Source organism: Schistocerca piceifrons, chromosome X, assembly GCF_021461385.2.
Source record: "Schistocerca piceifrons isolate TAMUIC-IGC-003096 chromosome X, iqSchPice1.1, whole genome shotgun sequence".
NCBI lineage: Eukaryota > Metazoa > Arthropoda > Insecta > Orthoptera > Acrididae > Schistocerca > Schistocerca piceifrons.
Window position 1 is genome coordinate 614,270,363 of NC_060149.1, and position 19,822 is coordinate 614,290,184.

The 19,822-nt window shown below is 36.6% G+C and overlaps 1 protein-coding gene across 2 annotated transcripts in view; it reads right to left on the reverse strand.

Annotated features, from left to right (window-relative positions):
• Positions 1 to 3,814: 3,814 nt before the first annotated feature.
• The window catches only part of LOC124721110 (26S proteasome non-ATPase regulatory subunit 2), a 124,232-nt gene continuing 108,224 nt past the window's right edge, over positions 3,815 to 19,822 (reverse strand). For both annotated transcript variants that reach the window (XM_047245928.1, XM_047245927.1), the window contains exons 15-16: positions 11,002 to 11,120; positions 3,815 to 4,510 (exon numbers count right to left, since the gene is read on the reverse strand). In XM_047245928.1, coding sequence (XP_047101884.1) covers positions 4,328 to 4,510; positions 11,002 to 11,120 — 302 coding nt within the window. In that variant the 3' untranslated portion in view covers positions 3,815 to 4,327. The remainder of the gene's footprint in view (positions 4,511 to 11,001; positions 11,121 to 19,822) is intronic.

Genomic DNA, 19,822 nt, shown 5'->3' on the forward strand with positions numbered 1-19,822 from the left:
AAAATAACACTGGCTCTCAGCAAAATGACAGCAAAAATGTGTGTGTGTGTGTGTGAACAAAATATTTCTTCATCTGTACCTAATCGGTCTCTGTTTCCACAGTGTAACACAAATTGTACTCACTCTAAACATTTAAACTCCCATGCAAACTTATTCAATCAGTGGACTTGGCAGAACATTATTCCTGTTAATAATTTCACATTCTTTGACAGTCTGGTTCATGTTATTTTCACATGAGTAGCCCTGAATGTTGGACCATCCTCATTATTTTAACAGTTCATCCAACTGTTCTCTGATTAAAGCCACTAAAATATTCCTGCTCACATTTCAGTTTCTCAACTCAGACCCCCTTCATTTTTAAAAAATCCCTTTTCTCTAAGTTCTTCCGTGACAAGTATGACACACATTCTTTCATAGAAGCTTTCCAGTTTTACCAAATTGCATGATTCACAAGGGCCACAACTGCTTTTCTCCTATACAGTTTGGCATTTTACTCCATTTAGAATGTTTTAGAAGCAAATAATAAATTTATTTTAACGAAAAAGTCACAACTACACTTGCAAAAACAGATAGTTACATAAAAACTAGTCAACTAAAATGTAACACTATTGTGTAGTAATAGATAAAATATGGAAGGAAATTTAATTCTAGTATGAATGCTGCAAATTAAACAGTAACTGTAGTTCTGGATTACCTGATCATACACGAGTTCAAATATCACACTGGGGCAAAATATTTAAAATATAAGGACAGATGAACAAAATCAGACAGTTGATTAGTGAGCTCCATGTGGTGGTGTTAGGAGGCAACCAAACTGCAGTTTTCAGTTCTTCAAGGTAAAAAGACACTGCAGTTAAACATTGGTACTGTAGATCACAAGGGACATTTGTTCATAAAAAGAAAATCAATGTGATGCATTTCCTTTTGCTTATACATGATTCTATTAGTTCACGTAACCTTGTACTAATTCTCATTTGTTTTTAAATGTTTCTCATTGTTGCTACCTTTCGCTCCCACTGACTGCAATTTTTTAAATCATGATTTCCCAGGTTAAAGAGTGCAACTTCCATATTCCAAACATTAAATCACTCTCATGTTTATGTATAGGATGTTGAGATAGCTCTTCCCAGCCAGTATTGCTAATAATAGCTACTTCCAATGGAATATTTAGTCTTTCCTGAATCATTCCTTCCGAACACAGTCTTACGTGATATGATTTCTTGTTTGATAAATTAAAAAACAAGTAGAGTGAAGATTACGGTTATTGTAAAACTACCAGCTGGAAACTATGAGGATGACAGTATGATATCAACCTGTCCTACAATGAAACTAGACACGCATTTTGCATACAAGAAACGGTTCACACAAGGGGCAGATGAAGAATATCTTAATTTTGAATCAATCAGGAATTGTGACACTGGTAACGAGAAAATGGCATCCAGCTGCTTTCACATGAACATTGTGGGGTGTTCACAATGTTTAAACAACATTATTTTATTCAGATATATATGTACAGTAAAATCCTGAATTAATGAATCCACTTTAAAGAAAATTCTGCTTTTAACAAATATTTCCGTATGTCCTGACAAAATTCCCATAAGAACACTATAAGAAAAAGTCCACTGTTAAGAAATAAACATGAAACATTTCATGAACTGAAATCCAGTTTTTAAGTAACTCCTAAGATGTTTGAGTGAGTTTGTGATTTCTCTCCATTTTATCTCATACAGGTTTTTTTTTTTTGTCATTTGACACATTAAATGGTAACTGATTCAACCAGTTGACACACAGATCGTAGTCAACAACTCACTTTCTCTTGGAGCGATATTGACAGGTGCATTGAAAGAATCAGAAATCGATTTCCATTTGACTTAGTTCACATGATGCAGTGTCATAGTCACTATGTCTATTAAGTGTCAAAATTGTAGTTGTTTGTTTACTGAAGTGCCAAAGTTATTAATTTTACTTTTGTGAAGGTATCGCCTGCAAACATTGAAAGCCTACAGTTCAGCAAGAGTTGACAATCATCCATGATGCTGATGACAATCGTAACATAAATATTTCCATGGTGAAGAAATACAATTTAATGGCGTCTACATGTGCGGCACATTAAAAAATTAGGAAGTGTTCTTAAATGCTGAAGCTAATGATTCTTATGGATCCAAAAAGGGGGAGCATTCATACAGCTATATTCAATGATGTAGAAAATAACTTTCTACTGTAGTATGAAGGAGACAGAAGAGGAAGCATTCCTATAAGTGGAAACATACTGAAGAGAAGTTTCATGAAATTGCTCTGAAGATTGACATAGAAAGTTTCAGTTCATCAGGATTGGTTGAATCATTTTAAAGAACATCACTGTATGTTGTTTCCATGGAGGAAGTGAGGCACTGGTAATAGAAAGTGTAAACTACTGGAAGAACATTACATTGCCATGATTGATAGAGAGCTATGAGCTCAGATACATTTTCAGCACTGAAGAAACTTGTCTCTCTTATAATTTACTTCCTGCAAAATCATATTCTGTTAATGGAGGAAAATGTCAAAAATGCCACAGAGGTTAAAAAAAGTACAGAGGTGAAGATGTTATTGTGTGCAAATAGTAATGGATGTGGAAAGTTGCCTCCCCTATTAATTCCCAGGCGTTTCCAAAACACATAAATGCTACTTTATTAGTAGAAGAGCACAACCTGGGGACATCAGGAATCTTTACGACTTTTTCAGGTATTTAGATGTCCAGATGGGTGCAGCAGGAAGAAATTGGACTTATTAACCTATGCCCAGTACATCCCAAGGCAACATAATTTCTGAGGAATGCAAATGATGTGTTCCATCCTCTACACTGTACAAGTCATCTACAACCTCTAGACCTGGGCATAACAACTCGATCAAAGCCAAATACAGCAGAGCAGTTGTATAGAAGTCAATTTCATTCTTTGAGATGCAGAAAGTGATGAGACTCAGCCTTGTACAGGCTATGTATATGTTTGTTGCTGTCTGGAATTCTGTAATACAGCAGACTGTGTTAAGGCATCTCGCAAAGGGTGGCTGTGGTACATTGGTTGCTGCTAAAGAAGACATTGCTCCAGAAGGAGGATGGTGTAGCAGAACTGATATTTCTGGAAATCCAACATTCCAGAACACTGTTGTGGTGCTGCTGCCCTGACTTCCACACATGATATAGATGCAAGTGAAATGCTTAAGAAGGAACACAGGTAAGAGCTTGCAGTGACAACAAGGAAGAAGAAGGAAAAAGAAGGGCACTGTGTCGAGTTTCGCTGCTGCTAGGCAAGGAATTAATAGTGTCAGGAATTTCTTTTCTATTTTAATGTAGATGACTCAATCCTCGCTTAGTGTCAACCAGCTGGAGTGACGATTTCTTTCACTGCAATATTCTTGAAGGACTAAACAAGACTACTACTTTTCTTTTTCTTTTTTTTTCCTGTTCAAATAAGAGATATGTTCCGTGACAAGTATAAAAATTGTATACTTACTGCATTTAATATGTAGCACATGATATTGGTAATTTTGTAATTAAGCACTTATATCACCAAAAAATGCTTGAATTATGATTCTGGGTCACTCTTTTCATGTACGCTGGGGCAAAACCTCTTTTAAGGAAAAAAAATAATTGGATCCCCAGAGTCCTATTAAAAAGGGGTTTTACTGTAATTTTATTAATATTTCATTAAAACTTAAGCATTTTACTAACAGCAAACATGTGGACTGACTTACTCCTAAAAATATTTCAAAAATTAAATCAAATCAGTCACCGACAGAAAAACAATCACCAATTGAAAAATGGGTAATGAAATATTTTACAAGAATCAGTTTTATTATTACAAGCATCTCATTTACTTGCAAGAAGTTATAAATTAATGTACAAAACACTTATATTTATTTCCATTACTCTCACACAAGCAAGTCACACCAGTTACTTTAAGTAAATCTATAGATAATATTTGTCTTCTTTACAACAGTAGAGGCTTTTAACCACTCACACAAGCAACTCATGCCAAATACTTTTAGCAGCTCTACAGATAACACTTTACTCTTCTTCACAACAGTGTGACCCTTAATCAAGAGGTTCAAATGAGCGACATATCTCAACTCATCTGCATCTTCAAATTTAGCAACAGAACCCTTTCCATGTCATGTTCACTGTAGTTATGAAACACACATTGTGCCTTGCTCCTTATGAGACACAAATGTCACATCTCTCAAGATACTAAAAATCTTTGGCATGGCACATGGAGACACACTATATATCAAAATGCTTTTTCTCCATGAAACCAAAATTCCAAATAATAATCTTCACACAATCCATTTATGAACGGAAGTCTGGATTCTTCCTAAGAATCACGAAACCCTCCATAATTGGTGTCAGAGGTATGTACTCTTCTGTTGCCAATTCTGCTCGTTCACCATACGCTAACAGAACTGGCGTCGTATGTGTCTGAAACCCAGTAATAGTCTTCGGTTTCCCTGCTTGACCCACAACATCCACAGCCTGAAATAAAATGGAAAATTATCACATTAATGGTTTACAAAGTTTGATTATAGATATATAAATGCTTTCAGCGCATCTAAACAGCTGTTTTGTTTAAAGATAGTCATCGACAAGGAAGGAACGAAGGAAGATTTAGTGTTTAACTTCCCACTGAAAGCATGGCCATTACAAACAGCGCAAGTTCAGAATACAAAAGGATGGGGAATGAAATCGGCTGTCCATTTTCATGGAGTCATTTAGGGGCATCGTGGAAAACCTAAATCTGGATGGTCGGACATGGATTTGGATCATTGTCCTCCCGAATGTGAGTCCGCTTTCCAAACATGGGTTCATGAAAGCAGAAATTCTTCATTACAAAGTCATGAAATATTTAATTCTGGTTTCCATCGCTGTAGTCCCAGTATTTGTGGGATAGAGGAATATTACAGCTTTAGTAGGATATCTGCATTAGGACTGGTACTTAGACGCAGGGTTTCCAAAATTCATGGTTACAGTTCAGTTAGATTCATAACACTTTACGAGTTTTTCAGAGAAGCATCTCCTGGCACAATCAGTGAAAGCAAAAATTTTTTCTGATGGACCACAATGGAGGAAAAGCTAAGCTGCTGGACATAACAACTGCAGCAGGATACACTGGGAACACAACTACACGAATGTTCTCCAACTGGACCGTGCAGCACAAGCCACAACACAATATCATGATTGCTGTTTGCCCTGTGCACTGCAATATGTTAGGAACTATTACTTCACCTTCTTCAAATGTAATCAGTTATTGCAATGAAGGAAATCAAGTCTGAGGTACACTAGCAATTTGTCACACAGCAGACTGGCACAGGCAAGTGATGCAAAACACATGCCCCCTCATTTTAACATTTCTGCTGCTGAGTTCATGCTAGATGTGCACTTGCTGCATGTGACATAGCATGTCTAGTGCCAGTCCCTGCTATGCTGGTCATTTATGTTGCACAATGTGGCACACCTACCTCTCTAAATTATCATCACTATTTTGTCTCTTTATTTATTTACTTACTGACAGTAACAAAACATTACATGAAGGAGGAAAATGTTACATTTCATCATTTTTTTTAGGTACAGTACACATTTCAAAACATGGAATGGTACACAGTCCTACACAGCACTGTTTGCCAAAAATCATGATCGATTCCCCCCCCCCCCCTTTTTTTTTTTTTTTTTTTTTTTTTGAGATGATTAAAAATACTTGAAAAATGCTTTCCTTGTTAAGTACAAGGCATTTTCAGCTTCCGATCAGCAGTCTTTTGGTTTTGATCTCTTTGGTCACACTTCTCTCTAGAATTTCATGAATAGTCAGATGAAACTGTAACATTGATAAACTTTTTTCCCCATATGGAATTTGAAAGTAACATGCGAAACCCATACAAACATATATAAAGTGTGAAAGAAAAAAGTATTTTACACCACATAATAGTTTTTCAAATAAACTCAGTATTATGCTACAGTTGTCTAGTGCTCTCATCCCTGTAACCCAGCACACATTTTGGTTCAGTTTTCTGAGATAGCACTGGTGGCCCATTTTTCTAAATGTCATTTCGACAATACGATATGTGGACAATGTACGCACATCTCTTCATAACACTTCAGTGCCACTGGTATGATTGTTGAACTGATTTTCAGGTCTCCTCTCTGCAACTTGCATTAGAGTCTTTTATTAATGGGTGAATCAATTTTTTAACAACAACTGCTGATGCTCCACCCATTTGCTGCAATTACGTGATTTGTCCGATAGCCTGATACAATGAGACACACAGAGTCCTGTTGGAGCATATTCTGACTTGTCAGTGTTCAGAGACACTAGATTGAGATTGTGTTTCCTGTGTCTGTCATGAATCATGGATTTCGAAAAATGTGTGAATATTGAGTTCTGTTTCAAGTTTCAAAAAGTATCAAAGAAACACATGACATGTCAAAAATTGTGTATGGAGATAATGCTGTTAACTCTGAAGACTGTTTACACGTGGTAAGAGCAATTTAAAAATGGAAATTACTCCGTAGAAGATGAGCAACGTTTGGGACATCCATTAACCCCAAAAACAAAAAAATGTGCAAAAAGTGGCAAAAAAAAGAAATTGTTTAAACAGGCAAATAACTACTTGAGAGCTTACTGAGGTACCTAGCATCTTGTATGGGTCCATGCACAGCATTTTAATCAATAATTTGCAAGTGAGACGAATGAGTGCAAAATTTGTTGCCAGACGTTGAGTGATGAATAGAGGGAAAGGAAAATCATGTGTCAGTTTGGACAGAGTAAAAGGATTGTCTTCATTGAGATCTGGACTCCATGCAGAAATCTGTAAGAGGAAATGAAACTGAGGTCTATGGGTGTGGCCCTGAGACAAAACTCCAGACTTCCCAATGGAAAAGAAGTTAATATCCTCTCCCTAAAACAGGCGTGTCAGTCAAAATCGAATATCAAAGTCATGCGCGTGGATTTTTTGATACTGATGGTGCAGGGCGATAAGAGTTTGTTCCAAGGGGAACAACTGTAAATGCCAAATTTTAAAAGGATGTACTGCAACATTTGCGAAATGATGTACGTAGAAAGAGACCAGAAAAATGGGACATTGGGATAAGTGCATTGCTAGCAAAGGACAGTACTCTGAAGGAGATCAAATCAAATTCCACTTAGGCATATTATTTTGTTCCTAATACCATTGTTCACAGTACTTTTTGATCACACCTTGTAAATTGCATTACTTCTTGTGTTATGAAAATACTGGAATAGATTTGGAATTGTGTACCAGCTGTCTACATATAGGATGTGCCTTCATCCCAAATGAAGTTCCAGAAGTGTTATTGTATTGGTTTAATTTTTCCCATCTAGCCTTCACTAGTTGTTATATCAGTCACTGCACCTGTGTAAAGTGAACAATCAGTATATATTCTGTTCCACAGCAGCACAGAACAAACAGTTAAACTACAAAGTGACTTATTTTTTATGGAATGTACTGCTTGAAAGCCAGATGCCCTCACAACAGGCAGAGGCTTTCAACAATAAACTTATTTTTAAATGGTTTAAGAGCACATCTGAACCTTCCTTTTACCCACCCAGCAACTGACTGTATCTTGAACAGCCTGTTCCCTTGAGGAAGAATGTCATCACAAAGGTGTAGAATATGGTGGAACAACAGATATTAGCTTACCAAAAATTGGAGCATGGAGAAGAGAATCTCTTTGTCCTCTACTATCAATATGTATAGTTCAACATCTCCATTCCTGACACAACAGAGTTCCTGCCAAGAAACAATACATTTCATGCATATTTGTATCTCTCTAGACATTAAACAACTGTTTCCTTGATTGTTAACATTCTACACACTGTATTTATGATACTTGGCAGTCTCTTCTTCCCCCCCCCCCCCCCCCCAGCTATTTGCAAGTGTGAAACTTACACCAGATTTTTATGAATCAATGTTGAGTGTTACAGGACACAGTTCCCTTCCCACCTACTAAAAACTGTCGACAGGCTGAAGGGTAACTCTGTCTGTTCCATCACCATCATTAGTTTCATAGTTTCACTCCAGGAAGTTCAGCACAGTAAACACAAAGAACTATTTTCTTGGTCCTATCCTCATCAGAAGACCAAGGAAAATTAAATTCTTCCTCACTATCACTGATCATAAGTAACATTTCTACTTCCTCATCTGGCAAACTGAGTAGTACATCTATGAACAGCTTCCTAAACATTCCTGCACTGTAATTCTGGTGAAAGGTATGAAAGAAAATGAATAAAGCTATTTCTACCACTTATGAACAATACAGTAGTGGGAATTAGTATAAAGGCAGGCTTCATATGGAAGTAACATACAGTGTCTGAAGCGTATATGTATTGAATTTACTTTAAAAGTAGTAGATACATATCAAAACATAAACAATCATGACAGAGTTACATAGTTTCTTTCATAACATAAGTAACAAAATAAAGCATTTGCAACTCCTGGATGGAAAATGGTATTTGCTGTCCTGTTGTGTTATTGCACTGTTAGTACTTTGTCCAACTTCTGTTCTTCCTGATTACCTCAAAAATTCTCTTTGGCACTGATTTTGTTCGGATTTGTGGTTCTTGCAGTGAAATTGTTGCCCATTCTTCTCATATTGCTCTTCAGTTCACATACAGCCTCGAATTGCCTTCCACTGCAACAAAAACGCCTTGCAAATATTCCCCATTGGTTTTCCACAGGGTTCAAACCAAGTCTATGTTCTGCACAGTGGAAGAAATCACTATCTTTATCTTCAAACCACTTTTTTGTTCTACAGAAACCTGCACAGATGCATCTTTGTTGAAAAAGAACTTTCATCCCATATGTCCTCACACATTATAACCCAGTCTGTGTTTAGCATCTCAGTGTACATATTACAGTTCATTCCAATGTTCACCCAAACAATGTGTGATTTATCTTTACAGCAGAATGCACTCCGAATAATAACACTTCCACCACCAAAATTTCTGCACACCCATTCTTACCTGCTAAACTACTTCTCATCACTGTAGATCACTTTATCCCGTTCACAACTCCATGTCATATGTTTTTCAGCAAATTTCAATCTAGCTTGTTAATGTTTGGGTGTTACAGCAGGTTTCTGCAATCATTTCTAGAATGCAAGACGTCTTCATTTGACAAAATTTGTTGTACACATCTGGCAGTTACTGGCAACTGTAAATCAACAACAAGTTGGGAAGAATAACAGCTTATGGCTCTTGCTTGGTGCAGAAGTAATCATTTCAATGTCTCAGGTAATTTTTTACTTTGCCCACATTTTCCATTCTGTCCATACTGTGTGCTGAATCTAATGAAACCATAAATCACTGTACTTGAATGGTTCAACTTCTTGGTGATTCGATGATTAGAGAGGCCCATTGCCTTCTATGCACCAATTTTTGTTTTCCATCACATGAAATGTGGCTATGTCACAATTGTGATTTATGTACACAATATGCACTGTCACTAATATTATATGTTTCCTATCTGTAGGAAAGACACCTACGTACACACTAACACTGCACAGAGCTGAATGTCTTTATACCAAGTTCCACCATCTAACACCTTCATTGTTGATGTCTTGTTATATACTGTACTCCTGAAATCAAATGTGATACCATTTGACTGCATCTGTCAGTTACTGGATCTTGTATTACTGAATGCACACTGTACGCAACAATTCCAACTGATAATGTTAATTTTCCTATAAATAACAATGCCTTTATACTGATTTTCACTACTGTAGTAATGCTGTTACTAATATGACTAATAACTGCTTGAAGCTCTTCTGTGAGTAAAACACAAACACAAACACATCCATGGCTTCATCTGCGTACACATACAGCACATAAATTGTGCATCTCTCTCTGTCCATCGCCTGCTCCCTTCTCTTTGTCTGTCCCTCTTCTTCTCTCACTATCTGTCCATTTCATCCCCCCTCCCCTTTCACCACCCCTCTCCTCCTGCCCCCCCCCCCCTTCCTCAGCCATGGCCATCTGCACATACACCCCATGGAACACGTACCAATACTACCGGCACAACCCACTGGTCATGCTGGGAAGCCTAGATGTCATATGTTGCCATCTTTTTCACCACACTTACTCTCACCCCTATTGAGGTGAGATGGTTCTTACATTCACAGTACGTCTTTCCAAACAAATAGTATGTGTACCAAATGCTGGTTATATATATTCAGAAGCAGTTAAAAGGTTAAATTACAGGCGATGTTAGTAGCACATGTATGACAGAGTGCTTGTGAGTTTGATGTATCAAAAGCAGTTGTGATTAAGTTGACGTTAAATACCTTAACAGAGAGATTTAGTAAATGTCATGGTTTTGTAATACCTTCCATGCTGCAATTTATCATTTTTCTATCACAAGTCATGTATGCAATAATCATAATAAAAATTAGTGTCCTTGTCTGGTCTGGTTGAGAATCTTGCGAATCAACAGAATAAAATTTGAGAAAAGTTGGATTTTGTAGCTCAAAGTTTTTAGTTAACAGTTCAGAAGATTCTTTTAGTATGTATTGATCAAAAAGAAGCACACCTTCCTGTACACACCAAAACTGTTATACTTTATCAACATTTTTCTTTAGTTAACTGCAGTTATCTATAGCTATAGTGGCCGAAATGAACTGACCATGGTATACTAATAAATGCTATCTAATCAAAGAAAAATTATGTTGTGTCACATAGCCAAAGAACCCAGTTCTAAATATTATTAAAATTGTTTACTGAAACATTTACTAAGATATCTATTGTTCCAATTAGGTCCTAAAGTTTTGATAAGCAGTTTAAAATATTTTTCACAGAGTGCCACATTGTGAAAGCACAATACAGTCAAAAATATTCTTAACTAAGCACTACATTCAGACTCTATTTACAGTATTTTACTGAAAATAAATTCTAGCTTAACAAGTTGAATATTAGTTTTCAAAATGTCACATCAGCGATGGAAACTCTAGGTGCTTACCAGACCAACTCTAACAGCAACAGGCAGTGGATTCAGCTCTTCATCAAATGTAACAAGCATCCTTGGCTGCATTGCTGCTGCTAATGTAAACAGCACATAGTGAGATCGTCCAAGGATTACTGGAAATTTAATGTTTGAAATTAGTTGTTATATACTGAATGAGAATGTCAAGCAATCAACACCACACAGAAAATCATTTAGGCTCTCTCGGTTTGGAGGTAGTTTCTGCTTATGGTGCTTTTCAGTTCAGGTAATAGAAATTTTATCAATATAGGAAATAAGATACAGTTGAATTTAAAATAATTACAGACCGAAGGTACATACTTCTGCAAGAAAGGAAATAGTATTAGTCATATGCTCATTTACTTCAGCAGTTGTGTACGAATATATAGTGGAAATGAAAGTCACTATGGGTGGATATACCAGAAAACAAATATTCCAGCAAAACACCTGGGTTTTAATGCACAGCAATGCACTTGTGCATGGCCTCCTAGGCAATTGCTAGCCTCAAAGTTGATTGATGTGATACAATACCTACATTCTAAATCAGGTAAAATTTGACACTCTTGATTCCAGTCCTAAATATACTGAAATATTTTTCCTTACAAGAATTGTCTAATCACTACTCTTATCTTTGATCACATACCTGACAAATGTAAATGGCAAACTAGTTGAAGCTGGATACTTCAACTTAGGTTGTCGCATTGTTTAGTGGTCTTGCTGCATCCGTATTTTTGTCACTGACAATACAATGTAAAATCAAGTAAAATGTTGCTTGAACCTTCTTAAAATATTAAAAGTAAGCCTCTTCTTTAAATACAAAACCTGTCTACTACTATATATATCACTGGAGCTGGATAAATATCTTTGTGATGCTCTCATACTTTCTAAAAAACTCGTGGAACACGCAGATCTCTTTTCAATCTCTACATCGCCCATCAATCTTAACTAGTAAAGATTCCAGACTTACACGCAGTTCTCAACAGCTAGTTGAATCTCTCAGTCTGGCATCTACCTTCCCTACAATTAGTTTTATATTGGTTGTGCCACTTTAAGCTAATCCAGATGAAAGTTTCTAGATATTTAACAACTGCAACTGTTTCCAGGTATTTATAACTACTTGTATAATAGGTCTTTCTACCTATTTATGCACAACACATTACATATGTAACATTGAAGGTCAACAGCAAATTCCTGCTCCATGAGTCAAGCCTTCACAGGTTACGTTGTAGCTCACTAACAGTTCACAGCACTGCTAGTTCCTTAGTAACACCATCATAATCATGAAAAGTCTCACACAGCCTATAATATTATTTAGCAAGTTACACACACACACACACACACACACACACACACACACACACACACACACACACACCAAATATGAATAGTAATGGCCTTTTAACATTACCTAAGGGTGACTTGAAGACAGTTCAATATCAGAAAATCTCTCTCCAATAAGTATGAGGTGCTTAGTTCTATCTCCACCGGAGTCCCCATTTAATTACAAAGCTGTTCTGTAAGCTCTTATTTCGCTCACCAGGGGATACTGAGGAACTGCACTGAACACTCTCCAGAAGAAAAGGAATATGACCTCAACCTGTATGCTAATATCTACTGCCTTCTGGAGCTCATTTACAAACACAGCAAGCTGAGGTTTGAAGGATTGATGTTTGCAGAATACATGTGGATTCCTGAAGAGGACAATTTATGTTTGTAAGGTGCATACAACAAATTCTATGACTCTCTAATAGAATGAGGTCAGCAATATAGATTTGTAGCAACTTGCATTTGCCCAATGCAGTTAACAGTTGTTGCTACAGCAAAGGCATCTTATCACATCCAGGAGCCTTTCTTCAGGTGAGTGAGTTTAGCCGATTTTTCTATTTTACAATCACCTATCTCCATTTCTGTAATTGTGATGATTGTGTGATGACTGAGAAGAGAAACTGCAGTACGATTTTCCATAATGAAACAATTCTTGTAGGCAGAATTCAGTATTTTGATCTTTCACCATCCTATGTTTTAATGTCATTATGCTTTTACCAACTTTATGAAATACAAAAAATTAAGATTTCTCATTTGACTGATGCATAAAATTTCACTTTTGAATTCACTGAATGGTTTTTGTATTGCTCTTGTTATGATAATTTTGGCTTCGCTCATCAACACAGCTTCGACTTCATTAAAATTTGTGATGAAGCTATCTTTGCTTCCGTAACAACTTTCTAACACAGCAGCTCTGTTTAATTCCTCACAGCATTTCATGGCACATGCATGCACAAGGAAACTGTAGAATACCCTTGAATTTTATCCACTGATAGTCCAAAGTTTCAGCTGCAGGGGCAGTTAATCTACAACTTGTTTGTCATTGTACTTGTTAAGCAGAAATATTTTCTTATCTTTTTTTAACAGTCTTCAAAAAACTGTAGTATTTGATGCAATCTCAGCATTATGATCATCAATTCCTTGCTCTATTTTAACTGAATTCAAATGTTTGTATCTTTTAGTTACTAGGAGATCTAAGACGTTTGGGTCTTTAACCATTTTTGTTCAGGAATCTTCAGAAAAGACATTTATAACAGTCCCAAACAAGTTTCTGTCCCTGGCACATATTATACACTGCAGAGTTGAAATATCTACCACATCATGCTCAGGAAATTTGAGTACTGTACTCTCCAAGTTTTCTCTGAAATGTTCTGTCACTGCAGTTCCCAAGACAAGTGATCTACAAATCATTTTTGACCCACCTTTGATGCATACAAAATTATTACACATTTGGAATCTGTAATGACTCCATTAGAAATGATTGTATATTTATAGCAATAAATATGCCACCATCACCTACAACACACTTATCTTCACAATATATATGTCAATCAAAATTGGAGATTTTGTTACCATTTACTTACGGTTTTATTGATATTTCTGTTCCTACTTCAATGTAGCCATTGTTAGCATTAATGAGTAAGACTAATTCTACGACCTTACTATGATCACTCTCAAGGTTTCCTAACACAAAGTCTAGATCATCTTTTTCTTAGCTGGAATTACAAATGTTCTCCTCTGTAATTAATCAAGCTGATATATTTCCAAACCAGACTTCACATATATGTCTCATCACTAGATCTATGGAGGACTTTCTGACGTATGAAAACCACATGTGCACAACACACATTAGATTACATTACAAAACTTTTCTACTCATAAGTAACATTTTGTAATTTCTAACAACAAAAAGCTTAGAAACTGTATATTGGCAACTGACGATGTTGCAGCCTCTTTAAATGTCTTTCTGGTACCACAATCATCCATATTATTATGATAATGCCTCATAATCTACAATTATTTTTTACAAAAAGAGAAAACTCAATGCATTAATACAATGAGTATTAGGTTTCAAGCTCCCCCTATTGATCAGTTGAATAAATGGTTCTCGGGAGTCCAGTCAGATATGATTCTGTAATTCCCAAAATGAAAAAGGTAGATTCAAAATCATCGATCCCATACACAGGGATATAGCACACAAGATGACAGCCAGCAATTTCTCTGCTCCATTTCGTGTGTAGCAACAATCCAAATTTCTACCAATGCAGCTACTATGTGGTGCCGAGACTGAGATCCAAGTAACAGTAGCTGGGAGCAGCAGAAATGGCAGCCAAAGAGGCAAGTACAGAAGGTATCCTCTGCATATTTGCTACAAACTCACTCACTGCAATATACTAGCCTCAGCTCACCCAGCAGTCAGAAATGTGAAGATTTTAGGCCACAGTGTATTTCCTTCAACACCCATCCATCAGCCTTTGCTACCCAACAATTAGTGCAACAAAGTATCATCAATTACTGAACATTATGAAGCTATATGCATGTTCACCACATAAAACATGTCAGCTGTAGGGGTCTGTTTCACAGTTATTTTGGTACGATGCAACTTGGACTGCAAAATTATGCTGTGACATCAGTGTGTTGGCAGAACTGATGTTTGCATCCTAGTTGCCACAGCGGCTATTCAACTTTTCTGTTGGTTCTTACTACAGGTACACCCCGCATTGCTGCAATAAACCCACTGTTAATTATGACATGGCCAATGGAGACCTGACGGCAGGAATGGTTTAAGGTCTCACAGAGTCTGAACACTGATGAAATGCAGGGCACAAAAGAAGCCATTTGTAGGCCTATTCACATTTTTAAAACTTTTTGTTTTACTTCCATTCAAAATATGAATATAGTGCTTCATAAAACTTCGCAAGCTAGTCACTGTTCCAGCTTTGTACAATGACTCACATTACTGGCAACAGATAGTTGCCTGTTACTGTAGGCATCAAACTGTACAGACTATCTCGAAACCAACTTATACAGACTATCTTAAAATTTATCATGAACTATTACAACTCACGTTAAAAACCAGAATGCTCTGTACCATAAATTTATAAAGCTTAAGTCTCAGGACAGACCAAAATTTGCAACAAACACCACAGGAAGAACCAATGCTAATACATTGTGACAGACTGCTTAGGAAACCCTGATCTATGAAATGTTTAGTCGGGGAAGCTGGATACCTAACACTACTACATTCAGTAGGAAAAAGTGAATGCAATACTATATCTGAATGGGTTAAACATTAAAACACACATAAAAAGTTCACAGAGTTGCACTGAAACATAGTAGACCAAACCTACTGTAAAGACACGCTGGATGAATTTAAAATTAGTGAAAGATACATAAAAAAAGGAATCACAAAACAGCACTACAGTGGCTAAATTGTCACTAACTGTAATACATATAAATTTTGGTTATTAAACTGTTTTGCTTAGTAGGACTTCATCATTTACTGTGAAGGTACAGCAACAAATGATTTTTAGGCCACCTTTGTTAACAATGTAAAGCAAACAGATTCTGTGCACAGTACTGTGATGTAAGTTCTTAATTATGCACAGCAGACCAGAGTGGAACATAAACATTGAAAGAAAATATCTGTGCCAGTTTGTAACACACAGAATACGGTTTAATGAAGCACTCACAAAAACTGTATTTGTCAAATGTTCAAAAATCCACACAATCTTATGCCAATTACCTATTATTTCTAGCTCTGTACAACCATGCACATTTAAAGTCATATTCCTAGACAGTGTTATAACTTTCAAAACCGGAAATGATTAATTTTCTCCAAAAAATTGGGCAGTGAGGCCACGGGACCTTTAGTATGCACTGCCTGGTGACCAAACAAGACAGATTCCAAGCAGCAGTGAGTTAAAATTGGACTCTGCTGATCAGATACTCAGCATTGTGGATAGACATCACTTGTTTGGTAAAATACTCCCGAAAGAAGGTGCTTGAGGAAAAACACAAGTTGTCTGATAAGTTTCAAATTTGTATTAAAATAGAGCATAATTTAAGGAGCACGACTACTGACAAACACGATTAATGTAATAGTTTTATTCTAAGTTCCAAATATACGCATTATGCAATTGTTTGATGACAGCTACCTGCGTGATCAGTGTCACATATTTTGTAGAAACATTACAAGAGCCACATGCTCAATATGAGAGCGAAGACAAGAAATTCTCACATAGGCATGTAAATGATATTTTGTTTTTGTTATGTTAGTACATGTTACAAACACCAGAAGTAAAGTATTGAATTTTATCTGCAGACTGATTTGTTTATATTGCACACATTTTAAGCAGCAGAATTAGTGCTCTCTCTCTCTCTCTCTCTCTCTCTCTCTCTCTCTCTCTCTCTCTCTCTCTGCAAGTCTGCTCCTTGATTTTCTACAGTTAGGAAGTAGGTGACTGAACTCAAACGTGCTTTTACTTCTCTTTAAAATGATCCATGACAATAATGATTTCCCAGAAATGTGACCACAGATTAAAACACCGAGAAATTGCACACTTCAATCATCAATTTACGGTGCATAAAACAGCTGAACACATAAGTACACCAGAAGAAGAAATACAGGTTATTTTACATAAAAAAATAATGAAAAAAACTTTGTGCACAATGGCTGTTATATTTTTTCAACGCTGACAAAAAGCAAATTCATGCACAAGCAGGACTTTGAAATAGTTTCACATTCAACCTATTTTACAGATGTGACTCCAGTAATGTGCGAACCATTTTAAAAAGAATTTAAGTAATACTGTGCATTGATCCACTGGATGAGATGCACAGCTACTATTTATGGAAATGAAATGGCAATGAAAGCCGAATAAAAAGTAGGCCAAACACCATAGCTAGTGTTTACTAGGATGCAAGAGGGATTCTTCTCCTTACTGATTGCCTTGCAAAAGGTAAAATAATAACAAAATAATGACTGATAGGTATTACAAAAATCTTCTCTATCAATGGGGTGTGGAAAAAAATTACACATGAAGATCCATGGATTGGATCCCAAGCAATGCATCAATACGCAAAGGTGTTTTGGAAACTGGGGAAATCGGGTATTTGGAAGCTTAGGGAGATTATAGCGAAGGGCATACTTTCCAGAATCATATTTTGTAGACAGAATATACTCACTGGAAACACACCTGACAAAATGAATTGATGTAAAATAGGACCACATCAATAAAGAAGTCTTTCACTGCCACAGCAAGAAATTTTCAAGCTGACCCTTACACAAAATTTTTTGTAAAAGGGAATTATCCAAACACGTTATATTTTCTATCAAATTATTATTTATCAAACTCAGTAAGCTGTTGCGTCTCATGAGGGGCTACAAGATTCATTTAATTCTGTGCCTATTAAGGATTTTGCTGGTTCTTCTAGAGATGTCAATAAACATGGCAAGTATGCCATTTTCATTTTATTCATCATATGAATTCCACTGCCACTCTTGTAATTAGATGATGAGTGATGAGAGATGGTGAGATGGACAGTATGTTGCAAATAATCAAAAAAGAACAAAGTGCAAGAGTATTACTAGCATTACATTTGAGAATATTACTGAATATGTTACTTTATTCAGGGTATTGGGTGAATAGTACTAACTAATGCTGTCATCAGTTCAACTGGTTCACTATTCAGGCTTCACAAGAAGATGAACCATCAAGATTAACAGTGCTTTATCAACACTGTGTGTTTTTATGTATCCAACTATATGTACAATTCTTTTAAATATTTCACTGACTGACCCAGCTGTCTTCATCAAGTGTTGTAGCTAATTGCCCTGTGTGTGCTTATGGCCCAGACAGCAACTATACTGTTTCAGCTATTTGGATGATGGCAGAGTTTCATGATAATTAAGCAGCAAGTTAAACCTTTGCAACTTTTGTCACTGACACATTTCTTCGAGAATGCGATGACTGAAAAGGAAAATGTTACATCAAAGCTCCTCACTGATATAATGAAAGAAATTATACAAAGCACTCACCACATTTGAACAGGGTCATCTTCAACAAGATTTAATATTACTTTAATAGAGTGGCTCTGTCATATTATCTAGAAACAGCTTGTCTTGGCCATGACCAACATGTCTAGCAAGGTGGCACAGAAGTTAGGACAATGGACTCATATTTGGGAGAAAGAATGCTCAAAAACATAGGTAGCTATCCTGATACAGATGTGCCTAATCACTTCAGGCAAATGATAGGGTCTTTTATCAAAAGGATTATGGCCAATTTCCCATCCCATTCCTGTTTAAGTTTAGGCATCATCTGTAAGTAAATCAATCAATCAATCTGTAAGTAAATCAATGCTGACAAGATGTCAAACTCTGATCAAATGACTTGACTGGCAAAGCCCTCAGGAAAAACTTGGCTTTTTGTAAGACAAGTTCACCTTAAGCAAACACTGTTACATGTTTACCTGAACGAGTGGCTGTTCTGTCATGACTAGGGAGTACCAAGGATCTCACCCTATCATAAACAATAAACATGATGTCACACATTTCCTTGTTAAATATTTTGTATTACTGCTGGGTCTTTTAATAGGCAAATGTCACCCCTAAATCTAGAACGTGAAGGCTTTTGTAAGTCACAGGAAAATGTGGTTATTAGAATTTTTAAATTTCCTCGTCAGCAAAAAAGTGGAATCCCTTTTCTTAAGTATCCTTAGTACATATGTTTGAGGAGGATGTTTTAGAATTATTCAAATGGCTCTAAGCACTATGGGACTTAACATCTGAGATCATCAGTCCCCTAGACTTAGAACTACTTAAACTTAACTAACCTAAGGACATCACACACATCCATGCCCGAGGCAGGATTCGAACCTGCGACCGTAGCAGCAGCAGGGTTCCAGACTGAAGTGCCTAGAACCGCTCTGTCACAGTGGCCGGCTTTAGAATTATTCAGATATATATCAGCTTATACACACTTTTATCTTCTTGTTATTCTTCATTATTATTATTATTATTATTATTATTATTACTACTACTACTACTACTACTACTACTACTACTACTACTACTACTAATAATAATAATAATAATTATTATTATTATTATTATTATTACAACAACTAACTCTACTACTGTGATTCTTCAGTTTCTCTCGGTGTATTTCTTGCTCGAACAGTCCACGGGTGTACTGCCGGTCCATAGTGTCCAACGGACACAATATTTCGGCAGTCAGACATGTCGCCATTGTCAGGCTATTGAAACTCGTACCAGGGATGGACTCATCAACCAAGATTATGGCTACAACCTCAGCAGGGCATGGGAACCAGCATTGAGTCTAATTAAAAAGACGCTCAGCAAAGGAAACGAATGGGCAACTAGGGTGGATGAGGCAATTACACCGACGCCACCACAGACGTCGATGCCAGCATCTCACCGACACGCTGATGCATGGGCGCGCAGAGAACGCCTCGCGAGGGGAGAGGA